General features: G+C 40.0%; 1 protein-coding gene across 1 annotated transcript; it reads right to left on the bottom strand.

Moving 5' to 3' along the window:
* Positions 1–8,237: 8,237 nt before the first annotated feature.
* sbk1 (SH3 domain binding kinase 1) lies at positions 8,238–25,017 on the bottom strand. Its single transcript, XM_087794238.1, has 4 exons — positions 24,663–25,017; positions 14,108–14,325; positions 13,175–13,377; positions 8,238–12,940 (listed from the first exon to the last, which is right to left on the bottom strand). The coding sequence occupies exons 1-4, from the start codon at positions 24,698–24,700 to the stop codon at positions 12,119–12,121; spliced, it is 1,281 nt and encodes a 426-aa protein (XP_087650364.1). The 5' UTR covers positions 24,701–25,017; the 3' UTR covers positions 8,238–12,118.
* Between the last annotated feature and the right edge of the window lie 256 nt (positions 25,018–25,273).

Genomic DNA, 25,273 nt, shown 5'->3' with positions numbered 1-25,273 from the left:
TGCATATGATGTATGGTCAGAATGCTTCAAGCCGGTTTAAATAAGGTTTTTCTTTCTCTAAGAGAAGTGGATATTTAACAGAAAACTGTGGTGTTCCAGTCCTTGTCCAGAAAACCAATTGGCCAAACAGCAGTCAACTCGTATCGCTGCTGAAGGTTGTGGTTCTCTGGCTCTCGGTGGGATTCCTGTTTGCCTCATAAAAGCAGTTTCTGTCCTTCGCTCTTCTTAATGACAACAACAAGACTCCAGTCATCTCCGCCGTGATGAGAGGAGATTACCTCGGAACGATGGCTGGCGTGTTCGTTTCAGGCGCACAGCAGCCTCGGCAGACTTGGTTGGACGTGTTTTAATCACTTTTAGGAAATCAGTGTGTCGTGGTTTTCAATCAAACTTCGACTGCAGGAACATCGCTGTGACTGGCAGGTTTCCAAAAAACAACCAGAGCAGCATGAAGCTGAGCTGATGAAATCCAACCATGTCATTTTATCCGTCAGACTCTCAAACTGACATCTGTCACAACCTTTCACCGCTTGCTGGAGTCCAGTTCATGCTCGCCTCCAGATAACAGTCATTACGACCTTCATTCAGGGGCACTTCAAAGCACCTCAAATATTGGTCTTCAATAGCAGAGGTCTCACAGTGAGTTGCCAAAACAAACCAACACACAAAATTTATTTTCTTTAAAGCTGAACAATCACGACACAGTAGGTGTAGTCGTGATTAAATCAAATGATGTAGCTCAGAAAACCCCCAACAGATTTTAAAAGACATTAAGGACGATTAAAACCACCTGTGTTTTTGTTAGATTTTTAAGTAAATCTAATTTCAAAAATATTTATCAGGCAGCATCTTGATGCGAGAAACCCATAAGAATATGTATAACCACGACCCAAAATGAATAAACTAAAATCCGGACAATTTCCAGGAATCTCGTCTCTTTCTCTAAATTATTTTTTAAACTGCTTGTAAGCGATACCAGCTTATATGTAAATCCATTCCCAGAGAATGAGCCGCAAGGTTCAACAATGAATTCTGCAAAGAAACAGATAATATATTCTTTAATTAAATTGGTAACTCCATCAAAGACCGTATGCAGGCAGCCGGCTAGACGTGATTTTTAACTTTCTGCAGCACAAACAAGCTGAAGTATCAATACAATACAATCAATGTCGAAGCAGGCGCTTTAAACACATTTTCCCATTGATTCCCTGACCGGTGGGGGGGGTCATTAAGCAGGATGTTGGTGGCTTTGTTTGAAAAAGAAAAACATATTTTTCTACCTCAAATGTAGTTTTCTTCTAATCTTAAAGTTCTATATAATGAATTATTTGTAATTGTGTCTGGAGGTTGTCAGCTCTTGTGCGGAGGAACATTCGCTAAATCTCCTCTGACTCCGGGTTTAATCAGAGAGTCGGTAATCCTCCTCAAACTATAAACATCATGCAAGGCCGAGCAAAAACCATCACACGTGTCCGGCAGGCAGATTCCTTCTCCCGCTGTCTCAGGTTTTTTTGGGGGGCGAACATGAATTATCTTGGTTAAAGCTGTGAGCAATACCGCCTGTCACAGCTGCGCTCTCTCGTTCCCCCTCTTGTTACCGAAAGCCATTAGAAGATAATTGACAGTAACGACGCTGATTATGTGAAGCGCTTGTGCTGCATCCCAGGAGTCTTTTTGCAATTCACAAGCTGGCGTTGACATGCCGTCAGCTTATGTTTAACGCAAGTCTGAGAGGCAAGTTGCTCATAGGCGGCAAGACAAAAAAAAAAGAGAAATACTGAAACGGCATACTTTCATATCATATATTATGAATGTCTTACCAGCAGAACAACATCTCTCGTAGAATATGTCCCATAATCCCATGCAAAAGCTCCTCTTACAGTCAGTAGTCGACGTGGGGTCATTTTTTTTTGTATTCATGTTGTTCTTTTGCTAACTTTGATTACAGTGATGTTAATCCCAGTGGACATCAGTCCCATGATCTCATAATCCACTACTGATTTGGTTTTGGTACATTCTTCCGATGGGATGTCAAATATGATCCATGTTTGAAGCCCGGATAAATCAGGTCTTTTATTTGCTTTATGAAGATTCCTTTTTTCTTCATTACAACTTTGGATCTGCCACAACAGGGATTTGATTTATTTTTAAAAAAGGATATCCTCAGATATTTTTAGGTGAGATTAAAAAATACATTTATTTGGATCTCCAAGAGGTTCAAAAGCGACTAAAAGTGGACTGTGTAGAGTTTCGAGTTCCTTCGAGTTCCTAGAAACTCTACACAGTCCAGTTTTAGTCGCTTTTGAACCTCTTGGATTACCATGACCTGGATGAATGAGAACTTTCACGGACATTTAATTGAACCAATTAATTACAGATCAAAGTGAATTAGACTCTCCCTTATTAAATGTATCTCTATTCTATGTATGGTAAAATAAAGTTGAGCTGGTGAAACAATGATTCTTTGCACTCTTTTCATTACAATATCTACAGCTAAAACATTAAAAAGTGAGTTCTGGGTTACATAAGGCTCCTCTCATTATCTCTTTTTTTTCTCAGTTCTTTAGGCATGTAATCATCTAACTTGTGCATCTGTAACCCCGTGGAAACGCGGCTCGTAAAAATAGAAATGAAAAGCTGGATGAATATTCATGCTGGTTGACAAGGTACTTGATGTTGTCTAGGAGATCGGGGATACAACAAGGTGATGGATTTGTGTGTGACAGGGGAGATTTTTGGAGCTCGAAGAATTAAAGCATTAAGAGATGACAGATGTTGGTGGGCGGTCCACGGACGTCTGTCGTCCACATGCTGCCTTCACATTTTAACAAGAATTGGACTGGAAGATGAATAAAGCAACACGATGGCAGTAGTGACGAGGATACACACATTAAATCAGCAGCAGACTCCAAGATCAATGTGTTGTTTAATAAAAGTGCATATATTAATGAAACATTTATGGTTGTGTAGGCAACTGGATGTTAACGAAGAGACCTTTTGCTTCGAGGTTTCGAAAGAACATGGATGTTTCTGTGTGGAGTTTGTTCTTTCTGAGCTCGAAGGAGAGTTGGTTTAAACATGTTCAGTCAAATATTTATTCAATTTAATGTATCTATAGTTTGTGTACTTTTCAAATGGAGTCAACTTCTAAACTGAACCAATAAAGTCATTACTAAAAGTCAATTTTGCCTCTATGTATGTGAAAAAGTATTAAACTGACTGAGGTTTTTCTGTGTTGTGTCAGTGTTCTTTTTGTTTACTATTTTTAATTTGTTTTTGTCATCTGGAAGCCAGGTACCTGGGACAAGAGGCAGTGGAGACCCTGGACAGATCATTAGTCCAACACCAGATAATTACTCACACACATAAACTGTTCAAATACATTTGAATTATATGGAAAACATTTTGGTTTACTTTCTTGTTTCGACATTTTTGTTATAGCTCCTGCACAATATTGTATATCTTTAAACATAAAATATTACCTCTGAGTTTTGGAAAAATATGACTGGAATGTGGTGCATCTCATTGAATGAGGAAGAGGAAATGAACTGCAACTTAACTGTGATCGTGCATCATGATGTCGCTGCATGATGGTAAATGGAAACGTCTATCAGGGGACTATTGGGCTCTGTCTCAAATAGCATACTTCTCTTAGTATACTAGAAGTTAGTATGCATCAGGATAGTGTACATACTAACTAGTACGCAAATTCTCCACAGATAGTATGTCTCAAATAAAACACTGCTGCTACACACTAACAGGAATTGAGGTGACAGCTTCTTCTTCTACTTCTATTTAACGATGTTGTAACCAGCTGTTTGAACGCTATCACTGACACCTGCTGGCAGCACGTATTGCAACTTTGGAAAAAGAAATAAAGAAAGAATATGAGAATCCAAATATTCGCGAGATATTTAAGCTGGTATCAGCACCGAAGACGTGTCTCCTCCTACTGCTAATGAAAATACACCTGTAAGTATATGCATATATATGCATATATATATATATATGACGTATTTAAGATGGCTGCCCTTTAGGGTGGTTAGTGTCCATCGAACCATGCTCGTGTTAGTACGCCAATTTAGTGTGCATGGTGCACTAAATTTCGCATACTAAGAATTGAGACGCACTAACGCACTAAAAATACTAACGCTAGTATGCGATTTGAGACACAGCACCAGGCTAACAAAATGGCCACCCACTGAAATATACATGAACTTTAATAAGTACATTCTTGGGTGATAAATATAGAGATTGATTTTATTATTATGAGTCGTCAGAATGTCCCACTCTTTACCGTTTTGATTTAGTTTTAAAACGTTAACGAATCACTGCTGATAGTGTTTTACACACAGTGTTCATCAGGAGTTTGATTGTGTGGTAGTATCTGATACGTTTTAACTCAATTAAAAATACACAGATATTATTTTATTGTAGTTTGGATTTAAATTAAATTTATGAAATAATACTTTTTGCCATGTGCTTGAAACATATTTTTTTTTGTCCCCATCCATTAAATACTTGGAATAATCGGACAGTAACAATGGCATATTGTTTTTTTCTGCCACTGACCACTGCGCTCTTCTCGACATTGAATATATGAGTGAAATCAAAGACCCGCATTCGTCACATTGTATTATTGTAGTGACACCAATCGAAATCATACCATGCCCGCTTTAAAAGCGGGGTAGGTAATGTTCAAAACGTTGTGAACAAACTGAACTTTAAAGTTCAAACCCAGACTTTTTTAGGCAGAGGGTAGGAGTGCAGAAAGTGGATGGGAAAAGATGAATTTTCACTCAGTCATTTAGAATGACAAGTGAGAAAATATATTTCATTTTCCTATTTGAAAATTAGTTGTATTTTGGGTAAGAAGGGGTATTTTAAGCAATACAGTTAAAAAGTATTCCAGGAAATGTACACAATGTAATCAGAGGATTATGAGATACGTTCTACACAACTCATGCCAATCTTTTCAAAATATTTTGGAGTAAAAAGCACTGTAAACATTTGTTTTCTGAGTCTGAAACATCACAAGAACAAATGTGTTGTTGTTTGAAAAAATATTTCCGACCAGTTCTAAACCGGGATAATCTCAGTTGCTATAGCGATGGTGGCTGAGCACCACACACAGTCTTAGAGTTAAAGTCTGGGACTGACAAAATTCACCAGCGTCCCCTCGGGCAACACAAGCAGAGCTTATGATGACCTGAAAAACATCTGCAGTGGATTGTGTTAAAAAAAAAGAGCTGCACTGATTCTGCTATATTCGCTCTGATTTTATCTTCTTGTTTATCATGTGATTCAAACCCAAGTGTCCCACTTGACACATCGCATCCGATCCCTCCATCGCTCTCGTCCCTGCAGTGACACGACCGTCTCGGGCAGACTCTGTTGTGATGATCCGCCGGTGCATTCATGGTTCACCCCGGCTGTAAACACGAACCCTGACTATCTCATCTTCGTCTTCATCGTCACGCCTGCAGCTGTTTGCAAACCTCACAGTAAAAATGGGAGGTTATCTCACGGAGCATCTGACAAGTTGGCGGTGAATCATGTGGAGGTTGCAGTGGACGACGAGGTGACGCTGGAGCTCTGATACAGATTTTGACAAGATTGGAGGAACGTGTTTGCATGTGTTAAATTCCTTGTTTACTATCAGAAGAATTGCTTCCTTTACTTGTTTTTCTTCTTACTTGGCATATTTAATGCTCGAGGAACCCACAGAAGGTGGTTTCTGCAAACACACACCAGCTGCAATATTTCACTGTTTACTGTTCTTCTAAAAGATCCAGTAAATACACACTCAGTGTTCTCCATCTGTGAACCAACACATAGTGGGAGACTGTTCACAGCCTGTGTGTTTTCCTACACGGGTCATATTTTGGGAGAGTACATCTACATATAATTCATATTTATGTATTATTCAAAGCAGTGTTTGTAGGTTCATGTTTATTACATTGCATTAAAATTCTATTTAAGTCAGAACCATGGCTTCTGTCTGTGTCCATCTGTTACGTAAAGTCTTGATGATTTGCTATGAGTGCGAAAAAGATTTCGAGTAATATCTTCATAAATAGTTGAATTATAATGATTTAAGTTCGTCTTTTTTTAGTTTTTTTCTCATGATGCAGAGTTTTCTTATAAAGGGTCTTCTTCTTCTTCACAAGGGGCTCACACTTGCGTCCCCTTGGGGTCATACTTTGTGGCCCCCATATTTAGTAAGAGTCCAGGAGAGCAAAAGACTCAGACATAACTTTATCAAGTGCTATCATTTATATAGCTTTTAAAAATGTACTTGAAATAGAATACATTTCTAAAAAAAACTACACAAATTACACAATATAATATTATACAATCATTTTGATTGTGTGCATTATCTGTAAATGTTCATCAATTCAAAGTCAAGAAACAATAAATACACAAAACATAATAGCAGAAAATATGAATAAATGTCAAACAATGGTCTTCAAAAAAACAGGAAAAAGAATAAAATCCGACCGTGACCCAATGTAAACGAGAAATTATCATTCTTTTCTTTGGTAAATTCAAGCAAATACAGGGTCGAGGTCGAGGTAAAAACGAAGAGAGTGAGTTGTGTTGATCAAAAGATCTCCTGTGTAAAGGAGCCAGAAATGTTTTTCTTTTAATCCGGTAAAATATAATTAGAAAAGTGGGATGATGCCCAACCAAAGTGCACACTGTCAAAGTAGCACTAGTAGTAACTGTTCTTTATATAAATTGATGAACTGAAATAATGTTATGCATTGTGATGAATATTCCAAATGGGTTTAAGAAAGAAACACATAATTGATTATATTTTCAAAGAACAAGGAAAAGGTTGGAAAATCTAATGTGTTAAACAAATCTAGTTAAAGATCTGGTTCATGATTTTCCTGAGCAGCAGATTTAGACACAAACTGAGACACATTTTTTCTAAGCATATCATGAAATGTTTGTTCACATGACGGATAAGTCACCATCATTATGTCCTCATCCTCTCTCCCTGTACACTGGTGCAGCTGTCGGGATGTTCTGTGATTTATTAGTGGTCAGACATGCAATTGTCAGCTTTAGCTACAGTGACATTATGAAGGACATTTAATGGTCATCCTGTCACTCAAAGTCCTCTCGGTTGGCAGATTTATTAGTGTTTATGAGACACCATAACAAACGACCACTGTATTCTGCAAAGATCATTCTGAGACTCCTTCATGCAACTATCTTGCAATGTGGCATAAAACCTTTTAACATCCAAAGATTGAGTTAATATTACAGATTATTGGAGACATCTACTGGGATAATTTTCGGGAGAAAAAGACATAAACCCGGGGATCTAGTCCTGGTTCTGTTTTGGAAACTAGAGGTGGAAGTTTTTGACAACAAAATCATTATTTTTAATGGTCCAGATGTGCAGCTGTGACTGGTATTGTCACCGACTCCTTCATTAAACTCTCGTCCTGAACACCAGTGCATGTGCTCCGGCTGATAAGTGGAAGATTCATGTTTTTAATTAAATATGAGGGACGAGGAACATTCACAAAGGGTCTGTCGTTGAGGAAGAGAATTGCTTCTTTAAATAAAAAAATAAAAGAATACGTTAATTAAAAATTATATATAACTGCGAATAGATACGGAGAAAGAAAGAACAAAATAATGAAAGCAGCAATAAAATGAAAAGAGAAATTAACGAGATAAACTATATTTTTAAATAGAGTGAATGAGTCAAAAATGACAAAAAGACTTCTAATACAGATGTACATAATTGTCGTTCCGGCGACTGGATTAAAACAAGGCATTATTCATGGTACATGTTTCTATTTAAGAAGCATGAGGCCACGCAGACGTCCACTCTCGACACCAGCTCTGCTTGTCTTGCTTGACCTTTTGTCTTCTCCGGCACTGTCTGGACTGATTATCTCTCTTCAGCCGCAGATTCACAGCAGTTTACCACCATTGTCCAAACACGGTCGCGTCATCCGTTGACTTTGCTGAGAGGGCTGTTCGCTGACCCCTCAACTCCTTCATGGCAGAAAATCCTATTAGTGTCGTTCTGTGGCAAAAAACACTATTTTAATGCATGCAGAGGTTGCTGGTCAGTCACGTCTCAGCTGACCTTCAACACAAACGTGACGCAACCTTCGCCACTTCAGAAACACCCAAGAGGCATGGATAGTATATTCATAGTTTTATTTCAACATATATTAACATTTTCCTATGCCATCTCTCTTGATTAATTAAAGACACAATACGTTCATTATTTACATATGTTGTTGGACAGGACTTCCATCCGGAACAATGATGGATGGATGATGATGAACGTGGAAGAATGTGATTTAATTTTACACTTAAGATAAGAGTCCAGTGCTGGAAATATAACAAAGGATCTCCAGACTAGTCTTAATGAAAATGTAGTTTTAAAAAGGACAATGTTTAACGTTGATTGAATAATGAATCAGAGCGGAAGGTCTACCAGTGATGGCAGTGGAGAAATATTGCTGACAGTACGTACTTTATGTTCATGGCTGACACTGTAATCTGGGTAATAGAATGGGCAAGAATTATAACTGACTTAAGAATGTCTTCCAAACAGGAAGTAGAATTCAAGTTCCATGATGTTCTAAATTAATATTTTTGTCATATTCCAGAACGTGTGTGATTATTTTTTTTTTTTTTCGATAATTGATAACACAGGCTTTATTTGTAAAAAACAAAAAAAACATTTCAACTTCCTGGCTTCCAGTCCAGGGTGTCCCCCGCCTCATGCCCGAAGAAAACTGGGATAGCCTCCAGCACCCAGAGACCCCATAAGGGATTAAACAGTTAATAAAATGAATTTTCATATGATGGATCATTGAGAAAAAAAAGTATTAATCTTTTCAAATATTCAATATCGTTTTCAGAACATGTTTTACATGCCTTTCTGTTGACAAAATTAAAGACCTGAATTGGTTTACAAAGAGGAGTACAAAATTATATTGACCGGCAAGGGGACAACAGACAAATTCTTCCTTTTGTCAGCAATAAAAATTCCATGTAATTCAAATTCAACATCCAGTTCAAATTAATTGAAGTTTGAACTCTGAATTTTGCACGTGCCTGCACATTAAACAGAAGAAATACTGCACTATAATAATTTTAAAACTATCCACCTACTTATACCGGGCTCTGATACTATAATAAAAAGTACTGGTGATAGAAAAGATTTTATAGGTTTGAATTCAGCAATAAATCCATTTTCCTGTCAAACTACAAATCCGTATGAATCATTTTACTCTCTTACTTACTCAGGTTTACTTGCTAATGTACTCACTAAACATTTCAGCCCAGGGAATAACTGTAGCAACTGCACCCTCGTCGGCCAGGACGCGCACGTGACTGCTGACAAGTGGAACAATTGTCCTCCTCAACAAAGGGTGACTTGTGTCACAGGCTGTGTAGATTGTGTGAATGTACGGTTAATGCGTGGATTGCCTAAAGCAGCGACGCCAGCTTCTTTGGTGTCGCCGTCATTGCAATGTCTTCAAGACGGGGTCGGGCTCATGACTCTCTCCTCCGCGGACAGATTTAAAAAAAATCAAAAGATGATAGAAAAGCGCATGATTGCGGAAGATAATCCAGGACATTCGACGTCTGTGTGATTAGAAAGATGAAGTCCAATCACGCCCGGACCCCCTTCAGCCAGTGACAAACTCATGATTTCAGTGAAAGCCTTTCATTCTCAATCAAGTCCATGAATAGGTAGCAGGAAGTAGAATGATTATGACCAGGGACGCAACATGAGATACATTTTACTCTTGGAGACGTGACTGTCGAGAGAATTTGGTGACCGGGTTGCAATGTTTGGGGTTTAATTGGACTGTATCTTAAAGAAAAGGAGAAGGGAAACCAGTGGAGCACTGACAGCGTCGCCATGGCGACAGAACTGGGAGGACAGTCTGGAGGATAAGCTTGGAAATAACCAAGTGGAGCTTACAGTCTCACACACAAACAGAAGAGGAGGACGAGTCACGGTGAAGTGGACGCGGTGGAGTGAAAACCCGACTTCTCTTTATAATCACTCATTATAGTGAGGTGCTGGTCAGAATCATTCTTTGGCTGACGGGATGACAGAAGCTCACACACACAGGCCACTCCACGGATGCGTGTCAAGAAAAGGTGCATGGCAGGAATGAAATTGAAAGAGGGGGATTGATGGATTCAGCTTATAAAGCTACAAATTACATCCATATAATCAAATGTTAAATCATTTTAAGAAGTGTCACATGGGAGATGATCCTTCAAAGAACGGAAAGGAAAGACTGAGACACTGATGTGTTACCTCAGAAAATATCTGCGTTGAATATAACAATATAACTCTGACATTCTTTGAACTCTTGTCATATATATATATATATATATGTATATATATATATATATATATATATGTGTGTGTGTGCTACATACAGTGAGACAGGAACTGCCTTCTAATCTCTTGTAGAAAATGAGTACAGCTACATCACTGAACTACCTGATAGCAACTTGAAATATACAATAAATAAAAGTATTTACAAAGTGGACGGTGCTCTCCATTCTTTTACAAAACCCTTGTGCTTTAGTGTAACACTCACACAAACACACACACAATCACACACACACAAGCACGCACACAGTAGGCAGAAAGAAAGGATACAAAGACTTCTCTTTGTTTGACACTTTTTTTCCACGATCCCTGTAGTCTGTTGTGTGACGCTGGAGGAAAATGTCATGGAGAACGTTACAAAAAGCTGTTGCGTCGTCTCGCCAAAAAGGGAAGTTGGTCACTGATAAGTCCTGAGGTGACGCCTCGCTCGAAGCAGTCTCTTGGGCGAGAGGCATGAAACAACATGTTTAGTACTATTTGCTACATAAAAGTCTTTATTCTTAATATACAAAAAAAAAAAAAAAAAAACTAGTAGTCCAGCTCAAGTTTTACAAGTATGGGTGGATAATTATCCTCAAGCAGTATTTTACCTCCTTCATAGTTGTTCAAGATCAACCTTGTACTTCTTCTGTGCATTCAAAAGGCGTAATGCTAACAAGAGGCATGACTTAAAACAACTGGCGCTGCTTTTTGAAACCTCTTAACCGTTGTGTTATCTCTGGGTCAAGGTGACCCGGTGGCCCGAAAACAAATGGGTTTGTGGTATCCCTTGTATTGCTTTTGGGTCAGCGACTACACAAGGGTTAACAGATTAGTAGAAAGACTTTTCCTTTGCAACTACCGTAGTTAGTCAGAGCTTAAAAAAGGCCTTAAGGAAACAAAGTAAATAATTTCTGCAATCACTTAAAACAAGTCAATTTTAAATGTGTCTGGTTTTCCAGGGTACCCTTAAAACACTGGCAAAGCCAGTCTTGGTCTAATATTGCCAGTCTTGGCCACAATAGTGGTCTCAAGCATTATTAAACTGGATTATTTTTCCAGTTATTTATGACACAAACATTGACACGTCTCTTTACAGTCCCCTCCATAGAGATCAATCAACTCTAATTTGATCTCTTTTGTGAGGGTCTCTGTCTCTGTCTTGATCTGGTCAAAGTCTAGTTCGTACTTATGGCAGAGTGAGATTTTTTCTCGCTGCGCACATCACCATTTGCAATATTGTCAATTATGTGACATTGCTTTTCACGTCAATAGGCCAATGAGGCAACATTTAGTCCCTAGTTTCAAAGCCTACTGTCCTTGGGTCCAAACACACACCCGACAGTTTCTTACCATAAATATGCCTTATGTCTGCCAAGAAGAAGTTAAGGAGGACATCTACAGTTTTGTTGTGTGGTTCTGCTGCAGATAAGGAGTTACAGTAAAGGATGTGGAGGTTAGCTTGGACTGATAAATCAATAGCACCAAGTGTCTTTAGGCAAGAAAACACATTTTGGATGTGCAGGATGGTGGTGCTGTTCCTCGATCTGATGGACCTCTCTGCTCGAGACAAAGTCTTTGGTCACAAATCGCTGACGTCGCACAGGCCAGGGAGCTGTCCGGGTCAGTGCCTTCTGATTGACATAGATGTGTTTTTAATCTCAACCGAGAGCCAGATCCTGGGATACACTCAGTCCTCTTCTGCGTCTCCAGGGCTTTACATTAACAGCTCATCAGTCACACACAGATCTCTATGGCAGTCGCCATCACCATTTGACTTTTGTTCTTGTCTCGCCCCGGCGACTGGTGCGGCCCAGATTCCTCCCTGGGCGACAACGGGTCCGAGAGGACGCTTCGTTTGAGTGGTGTCGGCCGAAGACAGGCAGTTCCAGGAGGCGTCGAGGGCTCGGGGTGTCTCTGAGAGGATCGCGAGGAAGAAGATGAGGAGGTGCAGTTGCCGGTGCACACCCCCGAGCTGGAGCGCTCGCTTCTCTTGGCCCTGCAAGACGCCCTGCGCCTCAGCTCGCTGACCAGCTCGTACTTCACGAAGCAGAAGACGTCCTTGACGCCGCAGCGTTTTTCCGGGTCGGCGGCTAACAGCCTCTGGAACATGCGCAGGGCATCATCTGTGAAGCGGCGCCACTGTGATGGATAAGTTCCCGCAGGACACCCCGCTTTCTGCCATCGACGAAACTCTTCATAGAAGGCATCCGCTGCCAACGCTGCCTCCCAGGGGAAATTTCCCGTCAGCATGCAGAAGATCAGCACGCCGAACGCCCACACATCCAGACTCGTTGTGACCAGGAAACCCTCCGATCGGCTCGCCCGGCACACCTCCGGCGCCGTGTACGGGATGGTCCCGCTGACCCGCTTCACGCGACAGCCCACGCGTCGGGTCATGCCGAAGTCGGCCAATTTAATGCGGCGACACTCTCGATCGAAGAGGAGTACGTTTTCAGGTTTGACGTCCCTGTGGACCAGGCTTTTGCCGTGCATGAAGTCCAAAGCCAGGCCGAGCTGCTGCATGCAGCGTTTGACCATTTCCTCGGGCAGACCCACCTGCAGGACGAGGAGAGAACCAGATGATTACACTGAAAGTTGATGTAGGTTTAGAGGGGACAAATCATGAAACTATAAACTCCTAAACTATAATTTTAACATCAACATTTATTTACCAGCTCAGAGTTGTGCATGGAAACAAACCCCAAAATAAAGAGTGAGAGAGCTTGTTAAAACTGGTCCATTTGAACGTGATTGGATGCTAAATTGTCGAGTGGACGATATTTACATTACCTGAGGAGGAATTATGTCAAAGAGGTCTCCAGCGGGCGCATACTCCTGTCCAAATACATAGCAGTCCTCGGTCTCAAAGAGCACATCGAGAACTTTGATAATAAAAGGACTGCTGCTGAGTGAGCCGGTGAGACTGAACTCTCGCAGGAAACTCTTCAGCTTCGTCTTGTTCTTGGTCACGAACTTTAGGGCCAATTTGGTACCTTTAGAAAATAGACAAATTACAAAAGACATTGAAGTGTTTGGTAAGAAAACTGTGCCGCATGAACGAGAATGTTTTTAGGGCAGTGTGGAGTTCTGTGTAGTGATGGTCTGATGAAGCTTCATGAAACAGTGTCATGTTGTTTACAGGTCAGTAGGTGGCGCCATCAGTTTCAACATTATGTGATTTTTCATTAGAACAGTTGTTCAAAACAAGGGAAGATAGTGCAGAGACCACCATCTAGTGGACTCTGAAATTAATCACACTGCTTCATGAAGCTTCAACAGACTTGTTCTGTGTGTTTTCTGACTTTGCCAAAACTTGAAAAAACACTTGATCAAATAAAGTACCTCCAATAAACAATTTCCCTTATGTTATTTTTACTTGACCTTTAAAACAAAGTAATTTAAATTAAGCCAGGATTTAAAATATATGAATGATTAAAGTATCAATATGCATGTTTGAAAAAGATGATACACTAATCCTATAATATGATACACAATATTAAGCTCACAATATGATACAGTAAATATAAGGATATCTAGTCAGAAATACAACACTATCATTTCCCATATACTTGCATTGTGATATTGTGACCTTTACAGTGAATTCGATTTAGACACCTATAGTTTATCTGTTCTTTCTGTAACTATAAACCTCAATAACAATATTGACAAAGTTGTTTATTAGTTATTGATGTCTTAACACGTAAAAGTCACAAACCCACTCACCCTGCGTCCTGTGCGCCACCAGATCCACCTTTCCATACGTGCCCTTCCCCAGCTCACGGATATGCTCGTATTGTTTGGCTACGTCTGCCGCTGACAGCGAGGTGATGGCCAGGGCCTGCATGTCCTCCACTGGAACTCCTCCACAGCCGCCGCCGCTGCCAACCCGACCCGGCCCGGTCGGAGACAGTGACAGGCTGGCCTTGACTCCGTGGGGCAGACTGAGGAAGAAGAGGAAATCTGTTGAGAGTTTGTGTCAATATGTATCCATACATTTATCGTCTTGTTTGTTAAGCGTCTCCCTGAGGAAAACTATATCAGGAAAGCTTTCACACACTCATTTCCATACGATAGATTTCAGGGAAGACATGTGGAGTGAGGGAAGTGATCTCAGCAAATGTATTGGACTCTCTGCCGTCACACCAGATCACTTTATCCAGCATTCAGCGGCTCGGATGTCTGGTATCAGACAGCACTTACTGGCAGACGGGGATGGAGAAATCAATAGGTCCAGGTAGTAAACTCAACAAATGGAAAAAGATGACAGCTTTTAGTTCCATGCATGCTCTAATGCAGGTCCATAGATCATCTCTTTCTACTGTTGTTTGACTGCATTAACAATCTGCACTGTTTGGCCTGTGCTGTGATGAATAAACTACATTTGGCTAAAAAAGATACTTTGATGGGATTTTTTTCAAACAGCAGCAAACATTAAGTATTTTCAAGTTCAAATTACTTTTAAAAAGAGAAAAACTATTTTAAAAGAGAAAAACAATTATCTACCTATAGAAAAAATGGATTGGAAAAAAAGCTGCTTTCGCTGTGACCCAAAGTCAGTCGTAAAACCATCATCAAATCCTGTCCTCATATCTGACAAGGAAACAGTCTGATCACAGCCTCCGATCCATGGACTTCATCCCCCTTTCTATCCCCTCAGTCCGTACTGAACTTGGCAAGTAAATGCTTCAGCAGAGAATAAGCTGTTCACCTTTGTTCCTTTAAGGACTTTAAATGACTTATAGGAAGGCTGATGAGGCAGTATGTGGGGGTCTACACATGCACTTACTACTCTGCACAATTCCATGTTATTTTTATGTTCTGTATTGTCTTCTGTTTGTATTTTGTTTGTGTCTCCTATACGTCTTTTGTGTATGAAACAGGTCTCTCTTGAAAATGAGACCCTGGGTCCCAATAAGAAAGGTTAACTGTATAAATGAAGGTTAATAATGAATAAATAAATACATAATGATTAAGAATTTAAAAAACAAAGTGAATGAGGAAACCTTTAAAATCTATGAATAGTTTGTAAGTTATCCCACACTTTTAGGTTTAGTTTCCAGGTGGGTGACCTACTCAGGGTCTCCCCGCCTCCCGCCCTGAGCAGCTGGGATCGGCTCCAGTTCCTTGACACAAATAAGGGGATAAGTGTCAGGAGAGAGAACACCTTCATTAATTTTAAATTTAAGAAAACTCAAAAGGAATGTTTTAAATGGTTAAATAGTTGCGAGTCTAATGTGCAGAGAGATGACTAACCCGACAACGACATCATAACGTGTACGACATAAATGGACCTCGTAATGAAATGAAGATTTCTCCGATAATTGAATACATTTCCACTGTCTCCTTCTTCGTGCCTCCTCTCATCACAGGATGCACACATGAAGAAAAAAAAAGAAAAGAACAAGCCATTCTGCTGCTTCAAGCCTTCATTCACAATTCACCACTTTGATCTGTGCTCTTCTGTCTCCAGGGAAAGGTTCTTAGTTTTTAGAGCCGAAACAACAACTTTGTGACTTACATTGAAACCAGAGCATCAGGAGATGTTCTCTTTCTCTCTCACGCTATTCTCTGGGTGTTTTTGGGGCATCCTGTCTTGTGGGAAGAGCTCGACAAATATAGCCGTTACACGGCAGAAACTAAAATAAGATGTGACCATTCGCAACCTTTTTTTCTTGACTCACCATCTTGGTGAAGGAAATAAATAAGCACACACACTCCGGGTGGACGGTGTGTACATCGCACTTCAGCTTCTTATCATGGAGATGGTTATATAAGACGGTAAGACGGTGCCCACTGTACACAGCCTCCAGCCAGCTGGTCCCTCAGTAGACTATTCTACAGTGGATTCACTTCACTTCTTGTAAATATTCAAGCAGGACTGACTGATGTGGACTGGGATCAACACACTGCCCCCCCCCCCCCAACACTGTTCTAGTCAAGACTGGGCAAAGCAAAGACAGCCTGGTTCATGGCCACCCTCTCCAGTCATCTCCATGAGCTGAATGTGAGGCACTCCAGCACGAATCTTAATCACATTACTCGGCTCCCACTAAGACAAAAGCTCCCCCACTAAACCGAACAGGATGCTGTGCACTCATTTCCTGCCGCTGAAGTGGATTAGGAGCCCTGAAATATGACGAGTGTTGGGGAGACGCTCCATCCAGCTGCAATGAGGTTAGAAATAAGAACCCAAATTGCGGTATCACGGCTGGAAGGTGCTGGCAGCAGCAGATTCTAACTCGCAGGTGCTGTGGAGTCGCTTAAGAGGCGCGAACCGTGGAGTTTTAATTACTGTCACGATGCATTTGGTAAAACAAATTACAAAGATACCTGAGGTCACTCTGCAGGGGAGAAATGCTTAGTATTCTCACTGGTCCTTTTTTTTTAACATAACACATTGATCTTTAGAATCAGAATCAAATCTTTTATTACCAGTGTTGTTAATTTAATAAAATATAATAAATTTAAATACAGTAAAATAAGATTAACTAAAATTGAATGGAATGTAAATATATACTATATAAATAAATAAATATATAACTGTATAAATACATAAATATATATACACAATTAATAATTAATAATAATAAAAGTAAATACATTATATTTAATTAAACATTATTCATGATCCAGACAGCAGACGAGTAGAAAGAGTTTTTGAACCGTGATGTTCTGGTCCGTATCGATCTGAGTCTCTTACTGGACGGGAACTGTTGAAACAAGGGGGTGTCCCGGATGAGAGGGGTATACATGAAGGTCACATCAGATCCAGACCAGCTCTGAACATTAGTTGTAGCTCAGGGGTCTCAAACTCAACTGGCAGGGTCAATTCTTGTTGAGAAGGGGTCACAGGCTGGGTTTTTGTCCAGCAGTTTCTTCTGAACATCTTTTTCAAAAATGTTTGATATTCTGTTGTTTAATGTTTATAGACTTTTGTGTGATTTCCCTGTGAAATCTGGCTATTTTTGTCTAATTTGACTTGTTATTTCCTGTGAGAAATGTGTTCCATCTCAAAGTTATTTCAGTGATTATTTGATTTAATTCCAGAAGGATCTGACGTTGAAAAGAAATGCAGTACCTTGCTCTGCCTTTTGAGGGCAATATTTTAGATTACGCTTCTTTATGCAGATCTTGGCTCAGTGTTTAAATTAAAGCAATGTTCTGATTGGAAAAGATTTACCTAGTGACCTTGAGTAATGCAAAAAACGACCAACGTTTTTTGTTCCTCAAAGCAACATGCTCTTTCACCTGTTGTTGTATGGCAGGGACATGAGGGAGCGAAGTAGCCAGGCGATGGAGTAACGTCATGGGTACATGATGACAGCAGGGGACAATAGTGGATCTGACAGAACACTCTGCTACAGACAGGCTTTACGTCCCCCTGGTGCTGCCTGAGTGAACATGAAGAAAATTCCCTGGCTTATGGTTGAATGTCTTTTGTTGACGAGGCAGCATTAGATAATCTTTGTCTAACACAACAAAAGACATTCTTGTTTGTGACCATTTGTTACACTCGTGAAGTCACAACTGCTCAATACAGGCTTGTGTCTCTGATGCCGACTCATCTCCTCAAACACAGGCCAAGACTTTACACTTTGTACATGCTAATACACACTCTCTGTTGTGTAATACTTCCATACTTACAATAATATTCTGTTTTAGTCATTTGTAAAGTGTTTCTTCATCAAACTTAGTGTATTATTGTGCTAAGGTAGAAGAAACTGAATGTGAAATGAACATTTGAGGTTCTTCAAGTCTGACTTCCTGTCTTTGTGTCTCTCTAAACCAGACCTGGTCAAAGTGTGGCCCCTTTGCTGTGGATTATTCTTTTGCATTACTAGTCCCTAAATATTACTATAATGTTTTTGTTTTAGGACTTTTGTCCTCTTTTTTGGTATTTATTGCCCCTCAAAAAGATCCAAGTGAATACAAAATAATATTTGGAAAAAGTAAAATGTATATAAAATACTTAAATACATATTCACCTTTTTTTTCTTTTTACTTGATTAACTTATCCCTCCTTATTTTCGCTTGACGGTCCCTTAAAACAGCCACTGTATAGAGCCCCCTTTGCTCTAAACCATCAAGGCAGGTCCAACAACTGCCCTATAAACTGTTCAGTCACAGACCCAGCATGACAAACATCTCCACCCACCTCGCCTGCACTCTCCTCTTCACCGCCCATGATTTGTGAGCATCACTCTGTATGCTGATTACAGTTACCGTACATGTTTCCACTACCATCACTAGTCACTTGTTCAGTTTAATCTCACTCACAAACACAACATATCTATTCGTACACAATGTGCATCTCGCTTCTCTGGGGGAAACAAAAAAAGTAGCAAAGTGAGCAGATCACGTCTTGCTACTTATATACCTTCAACGCTGCAGCTTCTTCGCATCATCGTCCTTCCTCTTGCTACAAATCACTACATCAGCAACACTCAAGAACTCAGCAGCGACTGGATCAGTTTTCAGGGACGACACTAAGCCACTTTTTGATGTGGGAGCTAAAGTCTGTAAAGTGCTTCCTCTTGCTGTTAAGCCAGCAGACAATTGCACATAAAGAGGGTTCCCAGAGATGTCGACATATTTTACATGACCGAAGGGTTAAGACTAAGATCTCATCACAAACAAATATACATTTAACGCCTTTACTTCAGGAAATATATATTTTCAACTTTTACCTGGAAGGGTAAGTACTAGGGGTGCGTATTGGCAAGAATCTTGCAATACAATACGTATCACAATACATGGGTGACGATACGACATATTGCAATACTGTAGGAACAACGATATATAGTTTCTTTTAAAGAAATAACACTTTTTCGGGCTTTTACAACAAAGTAATGAGTATATACTTTCTCTAATAAAATGTGAAAGTGCTTGTAGGAAAGTGCTTCTCAAAATATTAACTAAAAATCTCAACTTTGCAATATCCATATGCATATTTCTTAATATCGATAGAATACTATTGAATATACAGTATCAGGAATAAAAATATTACAATATATCGTTGTATCGATATTTTCTTACACCCCTAGTAAGAAGTATAGAGATAGTCACTTGTTAGCAAATAATCACATTAGACTTTTTTTTCAAGGTTGGCGTACTATATCAGAATCAGAAACTTTTGTTGCAAGTGTTGTAAACACAATATAGGATTTTCAAAGTGTCAGGACAGAAAATGATTAATTCATAAGAATGAAATAATACAACACACAAAAGAAATAGAATAACAAAACCAAGCACCAAGATGAGAAAACAACCATATTGAACACTCATTACCTGACCCAGAACCACTAGAAAAACATTGGTTCATTTCACGATAACTATAATGATCAAAATCTAATATTCTGTTCTAGTGTTATAACGACCATAGAATGGCTTTAATGAGCCGTCGCTTAATTATTCACTGCTAAACAAAAAGTAGCAATCTCTTTTTTTCCTCCAGCGCCATATAGAATCCAGACTGTATTATCTCTCTTCTCGTCGCTCCTGACTGTCCCTCTAGCTGTAAACAGTCTCCTAAAGATGGAAAAGAAAAGCCTCTCTTCGGGACTCACTCTAATAGACGTCTCTCTGTCGCAGCCTCTGGTTATTATTAGTAAAGACCTTTTGTGAACGACCTGCTGGTGAAAAAAAAAGAGAGGTGTGACTGAGAAAAACTGATGGCTGCCTCAGAATAAACATAATCCTGGTTTCCATTTCTTTGTGGCGGTCAGAATAAACATGAATCCCTTCAATCCCTTTATTATTTGGTTGTTTTTCCTCTTGGGAATCAGCTAATTCAGGACACTCTGTTCCCAACTCAGCCTGAATGAATCAGCTTAGCACAGTTTACAGTGACAGTGGGTTGTAATGTGTTGAGTTCCTCTATTATAGCTGTGTTAAGATTTATGGATTCTCTTCACGGTGGCCCGACCGCCCATCACTCATGGTCCACACTCCTTTTTAACAAATCATTCTGTCTCAGATCTGCCCGACTGGCCATATGTAGAAGACCTAGAGTGCATTCATCCTTGGCAAGGATCCCTTTCATTTCACATCACGCCCTGCATGTGTTTGATGCCATGTAGTGCTACCACCTGCTGAAACCGTCTACAGTGGAAACTCTGGCAGCTACCTGCCCCCTGCGGTGATGACCAAAGTCACAGAAATGAATGAAGCGAGGTTAAATGGAATCCAAAGAAGAGGCTGAGATTGGATGTGAACGATGATGTCTCTCTCTAGAACCCGAGCCGAGGAAGAAAAGAATAAGACGGTGATTGCACATGGAGAGCTGTTCTTTGTCATCTCTCAGGCGTCTAATCTGACGCTCATTGTTTGCGACTCCGGCCAAACTGCAGCCCACTTCTTCTGATCCGCCGTGACAGTCACACAGGGACGGACACGAAGTACAGCCACACATGTATCATTTAAAACCTGCGACAATGTCAACTCTTGCAGTGCATCGTGGGACTTAAAGTATGAGTGTGATACAGAACTTACAACAGCATCCCTCACATGGTCTGTGTCTTAACCCTATCTATGGGTCAAGGTGACCCATATTAACCAAATTTCTGTACAGAAGATCATGTTTACCAACCAATAACGGCATCCTTAGATCAAAGCCTGACGTTCATATTATTTTCATTATTTTCTAAATGCTTTTCCAGCTCAAACTGAATCATTATTTCAACGCTGTCATGAGCTTAGATCCGCCAGCTTCGGGCCAAAACAAGCAGTAAATAATCTGCTGCTACCATTCTCTAAAAATAGGCCAGAGAGTAATCACTTTGTATGTATATTTGGGATAACGTCAGACATACCTGGCTTTGGCGTAACAACAGCATCTCGGCATGTCTAGTCTCGAGCCGATATTCAGCGAAAATTAAATAAGATTTCATTAGAAAACATGACGTGACAAACAGAGAAGAAGAACCCCTTAACACATGAGCATACTTATAGTCCAGTCAATCTGAAGGTTGGTGTGTGTGTTTGTAAGTGAGACAGACTGGAGGAGAGTGAGGGGGGGGCACAAGTAGGGATTAGTGAAATCCAATGAGACCGAGCTGAAGCACCACATGCTATCATCTCTGTCCCTTTGAAGTCAAATTCATGAGGAAATGTGATTCTTATATCAGCGCAGGAAATTGGTCCAAATGGGGGTAGAACTTAATGAAGTAGCCGCAGCACTAAGAAGGACACCGCAGGGTTTTTTTTTCTCCACTCTCCATTTCATGCTCGCCGTCCACACGACTCATAACTCATGGTGGTGATTTGTACACGACCCCTGAACTCAATCAATCGAGTGACTGTGAGAGCCGGAGCCGCGAGCAACACCACAGCTGCTGCGACTCAGACTGTTCAATTTAAAGTGTGCTCAAGGTGTTATCGGCGTGTGTGTGCGTGTGTGTGTGTGTGTGTATGTGTAAGTGTGTGTGCGTGTGCATGTGCACGGACTCATGAGAAGCAAACACTCGCCACAGTTGAATAGTTCACCCTCATAACCTCTTTCATCCACTTGTTAAAGTCTTTTTATTCACTAGTCTTCATAAGAAAGTAAATATTAACATGAAATATTGGTAAAGGAGTAGAAACTCATATTTCCTTTTTTATAAAAATAAAAAATGTTGTTTACTCAACAGTAGTCCCTTAAGTCTACTTATGTATACTTAAGATAAATAGTGGACAGAATATTAATAAGAAACACCCTCTTATCTGCTTCAGTGTCAAACTGGTCTGACTGGCTGTTACAGCTCAGCTGACTTCTGCAAACATACATAAGATAATTTTAAACTTTTTGATTTCATATGACATGTATTATTTTGGTTTAGTACCATTTTAAACAAGTAGGTTGGAACAATGTACTGTACTCATTACAGGCGAACCACAATTTTTGTACTTTTGGTATATTCTCCGTCCTCATTGTGTGTAGCTTAATACTTGTTTACTTTGTTGTTGTTGATCAACACAACCTGCAGTAAATCATCTCATACTGTTCAATTATTTGCACTTAAGAAACGTGTACAGTAGTGATACCTGTCTCTTAATTGTAGGAATGACTAGGAATCTATCTTTCTCGACTCAATTATCTTGCACATCATGTGATTCTATTCGAGACCACCAGAAAGGTTAATTGTCAAGTGTGAGACCAGAGTTCTGGGAAGGAAAAGTGGGTTTTTACAACAACAAAATCAGAGCCAAAAGCCACAAAGAAAGTCTAGGTAATGGTTTGATGATGGTCTTGAGAAGACAAGCCAGAAGCTCTGTCATCTATGAGAGGTTTTAAGTAAAGTATGCTTACCTTCAACTAGTGATGGTACGATGAAGCTTCATGAAGCTTCGTCATTATTTTCAGAGTCCACTAGATGGCGGTCTCTGCTCTAATTTTCTTTGTTTTGAACAACTGTTCTATTGAAACGTCATTTTTAAAATGATGCGCCACCTTCTGGCCTCTAAACAACATGACACTGCTTCATGAAGCTTCATCAACCCATCACTACCTTCAACTCCCCCTACATTGGATTCATTTCTACAACACATCCAACAGTGTAAGACAGGGATGTCAAACTCAATCACACAAGGGTTCAAAGTCCTTTAACAGAAGAGATGATAGGGCCAAACAAAATGTATATTAATTCAACTATTTGTAACAGGAACTACGAGTCTGTCTACGATAGTGTCTCCAGCTTTTGGGAGGCTCAATCTTAACTATCTCTAAGTTTGTTCTCCTATACCAAACATGTACATCAGTTTTCCTGTCATTTGAAGTCCATTATCTTATCTAAAAAACTTGCATATTTAAAGGTCAACGTCAATAATAATCTACTTTAAGTTTCGGTCAACTATCAAGCAGGCCACAAAAAAGAACTTGGTGGGCCAGATTTGGCCCTCAGCACTGTGTTTGATAATTCATTTAAAACAATCTTAAGCAAGACCTGATCTTGTTGAAACTCTTAGCTGGATAACAACATCAACGTGTCTCTTAAAGGACTGAGAGGATGAGAATGTCAGTTAAGCCGCAAATACGAAGTTCTTTCTGTCTCCGTGACAGCACCCCCACATGGCTTTGATTGACAGCGCTATCATTAGACAGCTGTTTTCATGCTGATAATGTCGGGCTCCATGAGAAAAGGTACTATTATGTTTTTGCTCAGGAAAACAAGTCTTTTTTTTTCACTGTGAGATGACAGCTTCAACTTGGAAATCTCGACATGAGGGGGAATGCAAGTGACCCATTTTCACCATCTAACCTGACGACATCTGCAAGTTTTTAAAAAATATGTCTCTTTTTCAGAATATAGGTCAGTATATTGACACAGATCGTGGACCCAATATATTCTCATTTCTGTGTCTATATGACATCTGACATTGTGGCAGATTTTTTTTCAAACATAGACGTTGATCTGAGTCCATCTTTAATATTCTGAAGGAGTGTGTGGCACATTTTCTGATCGACTCATGATTCGTACTGGACTCAAAGTGAATCAGTGATGATGTGTTCATGAATTTATGAGGAGGAACCCCCTCCTAACACACCAGAAGGTTTTTATACAATCTCGTGACACACTTCAATCACAACACACACTGATCATAGCTTTTTTTTTTTAGTCGTTTTGTCAGGTTTATATTGTCTTATATATATTAACGTGATCCCATTGTTTAACAGACGACTTAACCATTGATGCCAGTATATATATATATATATACATATATATATAAAAATAGTCTATAAATCAATAAAATCTCGTGACACACTTCAATCACAACACACACTGATCATAGCATTTTTTTAGTGGTTTTGTCAGATTTATTTTCTTATATATATTAACGTGATCACATTGTTTAACAGACGACTTAACCATTGATGCCAGTATATATATATATATATACATATATATATATATATATATATAATATAGTCTATACATCAATAAAATCTCGTGACACACTCCAATCACAACACACACTGATCATAGCATTTATTTTTTTAGTCGTTTTGTCAGGTTTATATTTTTGTCAGGTTTATATTTTCTTATATATATTAACAGTTTAATATAAATATATATAGAAATAAAGAAATATATAAAATCTCCACATCCATTTAGTTAAACAATAAGAAAATAAGGTCAAATAAACGTTAAAATCTACCAAAACTCGACACATCTATTTGGTACTGAGGCCGTCAGAAAGTTCCAAATGAAGTAAACAAAAGGCTAAAACTCGTCCAGGACCAACAGATCCCGGGACAGCCCAGGGGTGTTCCTGAGTATCACCTGAGCATCACTCTCACCTGCTGGCGACCTGTCTCTCCGCTCCATGGTCCTGCATCCGCTCAGCGCTGGACAGACCCTGGATCAGGTCTGGAGGAGGAACACTGGAGCAACTTGTCAACGGAAGACGAAATAAAGGAGAAATCCCGCAGTTCTCGCAGGGTTTGTCTTCTTTTTCTTCTCTCTCTCTCTCTGGTGATGATGCGAGATCCTCCACCCAGGAGCACCTTAACCTGCCGAGGACGTGTGCTGGTCTCCCCCGGTGGTCCGCATGACCCAGATCAGTAACACACACACACACACACACACTCACACACACACTCAACTCATGGGCACCTGCCGGGGTGTGTTGTCCATGTGAGTCCAGAGCGCGCTGGGATGTGAGGTTCTGCTGGTCTGGATCCTGGTCTCACCAGTCTCTCCCTCGCTGGTCGCGTCTCCACCCTCCGGCTCACTACGAGCTCGCGTGGTCCTAGTGCCCGCCTTCTCTTCTTCATAGGTTCAAGTTTGATTCATGGCTTCTCTCTCTCTCTCTCTCTCTCTCTCTCTCTCTCTCTCTCTCTCTCTCTCTCGCTCGAACCCAAAAGATTGTGGCCCTCACGAGCCTAAAACGGTGACTTTGCCAGCAGTC

This window comes from Callionymus lyra, chromosome 6, assembly GCF_982586985.1.
Source record: "Callionymus lyra chromosome 6, fCalLyr1.hap1.1, whole genome shotgun sequence".
Taxonomy (NCBI): Eukaryota; Metazoa; Chordata; class Actinopteri; order Syngnathiformes; family Callionymidae; genus Callionymus; species Callionymus lyra.
The sequence above is the reverse complement of the archived record's forward strand: the minus strand, read 5'-3'. Positions and strand labels throughout refer to the sequence as shown.